This window comes from Myotis lucifugus, unplaced genomic scaffold, assembly GCF_000147115.1.
Source record: "Myotis lucifugus unplaced genomic scaffold, Myoluc2.0 scaffold_2803, whole genome shotgun sequence".
NCBI lineage: Eukaryota > Metazoa > Chordata > Mammalia > Chiroptera > Vespertilionidae > Myotis > Myotis lucifugus.
In genome coordinates, this window is record NW_005873851.1 from 13450 (window position 1) to 19691 (window position 6242).

Here is a 6242-nt window from a genome sequence, read left to right on the forward strand (position 1 = left end):
CTCTGCTCCCTCAGGCCAAGCCCCGGCCACCTAGTCGCCTGCACTGAAGTCTCGGGCTGAGGCGCACGCCACCTCTTTCTTCCCTGAATGGGCCTCCTTCAGCTCCTGCTGCTCCGGCCCCGGGGAGACCACAGCATCCTTCCTACCCCGCCCGGAGCGCAGGAAAAGCTCTGGGTCTGGCCCGCCTTCAAGACACCCCCAGGGGCCACACGAACTCCCGCTGCCACTCACGGAGCTTGTGCCCAGCGTGCACGAAGGAGGTGGCGCAGGTCACCCAGGAGTGCGGGAATGACACCACCCGCACGAGGAGAACCGAGTGACCGCACCAGCTGGAGCGCACCCCCAGGACTGGGCTCGGGCCTCCACGGGGACAAGAGCGGGAGTTGGTCGCAAGCCGCCACGGAGGAAGCGGGCGTGGCAGGACCAGGTGTGAAAGAAACACTGGGGCGCCGGCGCGGAAACCTCTCGCTGGGTCACTGCCGCTGCTGACCAGGGGCTGCGTGCCGGCGGGGAGTCTGCCTGTCTGATCCGACCCGCCGCTCCCCTGGCTCACCCTCTGCTCCCTGAGACCTAGCAAACCCGGGGGCCAGAGCCCAAGGGACTCGCGGTCCCCGCGCCCTGACGCAGGCCCTGCGCGGGCCCGCGCGCCTCCCTCCGGGCTCTGTGCCAGTCCCCGACCCACCGAGGGGCCAGCCTTACTTTCCGCTACTGTTGCGGCTCTTCCCTCTCTTGCGGGGGGGCGACAGGGCGCTCGGGGCGTGGGTCCGTTTCCGTGGCCTGCCAGGGCCTCTGCGTGCCAAGCTCCTATGGGGTTCCTCGAGCCTGTCCCTTAAAAAGAATCACACGCTTGGCTAGACGATGCGCCCGTCACTCGGGTCCACACACACCTCGGCCGGCCTACACCGCGGACCTACTGAGCGCCACGCTAGGCCCCAGGGCAGGGCAGAGGCAGGGCAGGGGCGGGGCACTCACTCGGACTCGCGGCGCCGCTGCAGCTTCACCAGCTCGCGCTGCTTCTCCTTGTACTGCCGCTGCACCTCGGCCAGCCGCATGCGGAAGTCCAGCTCCATGGCGTCCATGTGCTCCAGGGAGGACTTCATGGCGAACATCTGGGGAGAGAGGGGGGGTGAGGACGCCGACACCCACCGGCTCCCGCCGCCTGCTCAGACAAGGGGGCGGCGAGGCTTCATGGCCAAGACCAGGTGCCTAGCTCAGACCCACTTCTGCCGCCTTCTGACCGTGGCCTTGGGCAAAACAGACACCTCATCTGCACGACAGAGACCGGAAGACCAGCTTTGGCGGCTGCGTCAAGGCCAACTGACCCGTAACAGCAGCTCAGGCAGTGCGGCCACCACAGCACCCGCCACAGGTGGAGCTCAGAGACCCAAGCCACCGCCCAAGGCCCCCAGGGAGTGAGGGGCACAGCCAGGCCCCCCCTTCCCGGCCCGTCAGGCTGCCGCCAGGGGACACGCCCAGCAGGTGAGCCGAGGCCCAGATGTAAACAACAGCTTGCCCAGGACCGCACAGGAGCCAGTGGTGGAAGCTGGACCTGGATCGGCCCCTCCAACTCCAAAGCCAGCCATGCCGCACGGCGGCGTCTCTGGGGACCCGTCTCAGCCCCACCGCACAGGCCCCGGGCAGGAAGCGTGGGCCCCGAACCTCACCCGCTCCTCCTTCTTCTGCATCCAGCTGTACTTCTTGTTGGGGTTCAGCTCCCGCGGGAGCCGCAGGCTCTTGAGCGGGTCCACAAAGGGGCTGTCCAGCACCTCCTTGAGCATGTGGCTGCTGGCCACCAGCAGGCTCTCCAGCGAGGGCCGCGCCGCCAGGCCCCGCTCCGCACCTGCGACAGAGGCCGGTGAGCCGCCGCCTCGCTGTGCGCCCGGGGACAGGACTGCGGGGCGCTGCAGCCAACCCCCCTCGAACGCCCAGCAGGGAGGAGAAGAGGCCCACAGTGATCACTATCCGACTGCTTCCAAGTGAACGTGAGTTCTCATGTAATTGACGTTTTCTCTGGAATGTCACACATGATTGCTTTTGTGACTGTCCCATGTGTACGGTCCCACGAAGCCGACATGAATGATCATGAACAACCCGGCTCCTCACTCTGGGGCCACCCCCCCTCCGGTGGGCTCGGCGGGCGCTGCCCAGCTGCCTGGCGGGCGCCCAGCCGCACCGGCCTTGCCCACTAGGTGTCAGCAGCGCTCCCAGCCGGACCAGCCTGTCACTGCGCTGAGAGCCACGGGTTTGCTCTTCTCTCTCCTGAAGGAAACTGAGGCCGCCCAGCGGTGAACCCCATCAGCTCCCGTGGGGGTGTCAGAGGGAACCCGAGACCCGCCCTGAGGTGACGCCCGTGTAACACCCTTCAAGGCCTCGCAGGACCCTCGGCTGCTGGGTAAGGCTGCTCCGGGGCGGAGGAGGGGCCCACGGGGGCTGTGTCACCCCCTCCCCCTCCCAAGAGCCAGTCTTGCTGGGGCTCTCAGGACCGAGACTGCAGCGCAGCCTGATGACCAGTGCCAGCTGCGACGGTGACTGTGCCCCCCAAAATCACCCGTTGAAGTCTGAACCCCAGTACCTAGATGTGACCTCATTTGGAGATAGTCTTGAAAGATGTGGTCAAGGTAAAGTGACGTCCTGGGGTGGCCCTCACCAATATGACTACATCCTCAGAAGAGGAGATGAGGCCACGGAGACAGAGAGGGGAGGCCACGTGAGGGCACAGAGAACACGTCCGTCTACACGCAGGAGCGAGGCCTCGGAGGAACCAGCCGGCCCACACCTGCCTCTCGGACCCCAGCCTCCGGGACCCTGCGACACAGCCTGCTGGCTTCACTAAGGTGGGGCGACCGGGGCCAGAACCCTGACGTGTGCCGGCACCCACGGGGCCAGGGCAGTCCCGGGCTGAGGCGGCAGGCGGGAGGGAGGCGTGTTCACTCGGTGTGGGCAGCCCCGTGGGAGGCCTGGCGGCTCCAGGAAGTGGCGTGGCCATGGGAGCAGTGCCCCCTGCTCACCCACTGGCCCCACAGCCCACTCTGAAGGGAAACCCACGGGGACTGGCGCTCAGTTCCTTCAGCCCCAGCCCCAGCCCCAGCCCCAGCTCCGTCCCAGCTCCACCCCAGCTCCAGCCCCAGCTCCGTCCCAGCTCCGCCCCAGCCCCAGCCCCACACCACGCACAGCGCTGCATGGCACCTCAGAGGCCCGTGTCCAAACCAACTGCTGTTCTCCCGCCCAAACGGCCCCCCCACACACAGCTTCCCCAGCTCAGAAACAGGCCAGCCCCGTGGATCCCTCCACATGCCCATCCCGCCCGGCAGCAGAGGCTGCTGGCCCCGCCTGAACTTCCTTCCTCAGAACCTCTGCTCCTCACCTCCTGTCACCCCACCTGGCCTGGACCCAGGGCCTCGCCTGGGCCTCCACGCAGCCCCACAGCCACCCTGCTTAGGTCCGATCCTGTCGCTCCAGCTCAGAACGGCCCTCCAATGACTCTCCACTCAAAGGGAAAGCCCCCCCAAAACTGCCCCCCCACCTCCTCGCCACCTCTCCCCTCCCAGGCCACTCCAGCCCCGGCCTCCCTGCTCTCGCTCCAGCGCACCAGACACTCACCCCAGGGCCTTTGCACCTGCTGTTCCTGTGGCCTGAATGGTTTTCCCCGGAAGAGCCGTCCTCCCTCGCCTTCCTCAGGTCCCCTTATCAAGAGGGGCCTCCCTGGCCATCCCCTGGGAGACCCCCTTCCACCTGCTGTGTCTCCGTCCCAGTGGGGGCACCCCCTCCTGTCCCCACCAGGCAGTGCTGGGCCTCACAGCAACACCGTGCCAGGACACGGCAGGTGCCTGGTAAGCATTTGCTGAATGAGGGGACGTGGGGTCCCAAACAGGAAATGAGGCAGGAGTGCGAAAGGGACCAGGGTGGGCGGCGGCCCCCAAACCACGGACCCTCCTCAGCCCCCTCGGTGGTCCCCCCTGAAAACCCACCACCGGTTGGTAGGATTAAGAGGGTTTTCAATTTCCTCTGAAAAAAAAGTTAACTTTTTTTTTTTACACCAAACCATTTAAACAAAAGACAGCAACGAACTTTAGAAAAACAACGAAACACACACCTGAGGGGGACGGGGCGGCACCTGTCCCAGCTCCCTGGGGGCCGCTGACCAGACAAAAAGCCTTGAGAGCGTGGCCTTGCTCTGCCCAGCACCCCACCCCGGAACAGGTCCCCAGGAAAACCCGCGGCCGGGAAGAAACGTCACATCGTTCCCAACAGCCAGAAGGAACAAGGAACGGCAAAGGCAGGCGCCTGACCAGCGAGGACGGGTCATGGGCGGCCGGGCCTCCGAGGGGCCGAAAACTGGCAAGTCCGTGAGAAACATTTAGAAAACATAAACGTTGCCCTGGCCGGTGGCTCAGTGGTTAGAGCGTCCACCAAAGAGTCTCAGGTTCGATTCCCGATCAAGGGCTTGCACCTGGGTGGCAGCGCATGCAGGAGGCAACCAGACGATGTTTCTCTCACATCAATGCCTCTCCCTCTCTCCCTCCCTCCCTTCCACTCTCTCTGAAAAACAATGGGAAAAAATATCCTCAGGTGAGGACTAACAAAAAAATAAAATTAACTAAAAAAAAAAAAATGTCTTAAATCAAAAACATTTGCGACGTTTTAAAAAAAACCTGAATACTGGTTAGTAAAGACACTACACTAAGTGGAAACTGAACACTGTCGGCCGAACGGTCTCAATTTTAGAAACGTGCGTAGCAGCAGCGCTAGAGGAGGCTCGCCCAGGCGCCGGCACCATCACTGCCTCCTTGGCCGCTGCCGCGCTAGGCTGAGCGTGGGGCGGCGAGGTGGCGTCTGCCCCACAACCCTCTCTTCACACACTTCTTGGAACGCCCGATGTTCTGTGCCGCACCTCATTTCTGTGCCCAGTCCTTTTGCTGAGGGCACCCCGCCTCCTTCGGAGGCCCACCTACTCCTACACCCGGGGGTGACACTCCATCCAGGGTGGAGCATGGTCAGTCTGGTCCTGCCCCTCTCCTGGGCCACAGGGTTCACTTCTGCAAAAGGCGTGAAGGCCAGAGAGCCCATGAGTGTGGCACCTCTGCCAGCAAAGAAGTGCCTCGTCTGGAGTATGCTGAGCTGAGCAGGCCCACGGACCTGGAATGGATATTGGGGGACCCCGCCCCCCATGAGAACAGTGGGCCTGCCTTGAATGAGGCCAACAGAGAGGAGAGTGGAGCAAGGGGAGAGAGGGACGGGGGAGAGGTGGGTGGGAAAAGCAGCTCCCGATAACCTGGCTTGGGCACCTGGATCCAGCCATACCTGAAGCTAATTATCTAATTCCTGCTGTCCCTTGGTTCCATGAGCCAATAAATGTCCTGCCTTTTTCGAAGCCAGTTAAAATGAATTTCTGCCCCTTGCAACCCAAAGAATCTTACTCATACAAAACTCAACCACTGACAGAACAAGGAGAAACGTCACCACTAAGAAACCCGTAGATTGGCTGCACAACACGAGCACCCACAACCAACTGAACTGTACCCTTGAAAAGAGTCAAGATGATAAATTTTATGTTACGTATATTTTACCAAGAATTTTAAGTAAATATGGATAAACTATATCCTGGGTATTTTTTAAATGTTTAAATCTTTTTTTTTTTTTTAAATCCTCACCTGAGGATATTTTTCTGCTGACTTTTAGAGAGAGTGGAAGGGAGAGGGAGAGACAGAGAGAAACATCGATGTTGCCTCCTGCACGCACCCCGACCAGGACCCGGGCCAGGGAGGAGCCTGCGACCAAGGTACATGCCTTTGACAAGAATCGAACCCTTCGCCCTGACCAGTTTGGCTCAGTGGATACAGCGTCGCCCTGCGGGCTGAAGGGTCCCGGGTTCGATTCCGGCCAAGGGCATGTGCCTTGGTTGCGGGCACATCCCCAGTCGGGGGTGTGCAGGAGGCAGCTGATCGATGTTTCTCTCTCATTGATGTTTCTAACTCTCTATCCCTCTCTCTTCCTCTCTGTGAAAAATCAACAAAAAATATTTTTTTTTAAAAAAAGAATCGAACCCTCAATCCACAGGCCAACACTCTACCCACTGAGCAAAATCAGTGAGGGCTAAAACGTTTAAATCGCATAAAATTTTTAAGGGAAGCAAAAACAAAAAAACACCCCACCCACGTCCAGCCCACCGCCAGCGCTCACCGGGCCCCGTCCTGGCTCCTCTTCTCCAGCTCCAGCTCCGCGATCCTCGCTCAGCAGGGTGA

General features: G+C 61.5%; 1 protein-coding gene across 1 annotated transcript in view; it reads right to left on the minus strand.

Annotated features, from left to right (window-relative positions):
- Nucleotides 1-6242, minus strand: part of LOC102425130 (trinucleotide repeat-containing gene 18 protein) — a gene marked incomplete at its 3' end in the record, with an annotated part of 17242 nt that extends 11000 nt beyond the window's left edge. Inside the window, exons 1-4 of the mRNA XM_006108610.3 lie at nucleotides 6183-6242; nucleotides 1665-1841; nucleotides 973-1109; nucleotides 700-828 (exon numbers count right to left, since the gene is read on the minus strand). Coding sequence (XP_006108672.3) covers nucleotides 700-828; nucleotides 973-1109; nucleotides 1665-1778 — 380 coding nt within the window. The remainder of the gene's footprint in view (nucleotides 1-699; nucleotides 829-972; nucleotides 1110-1664; nucleotides 1842-6182) is intronic.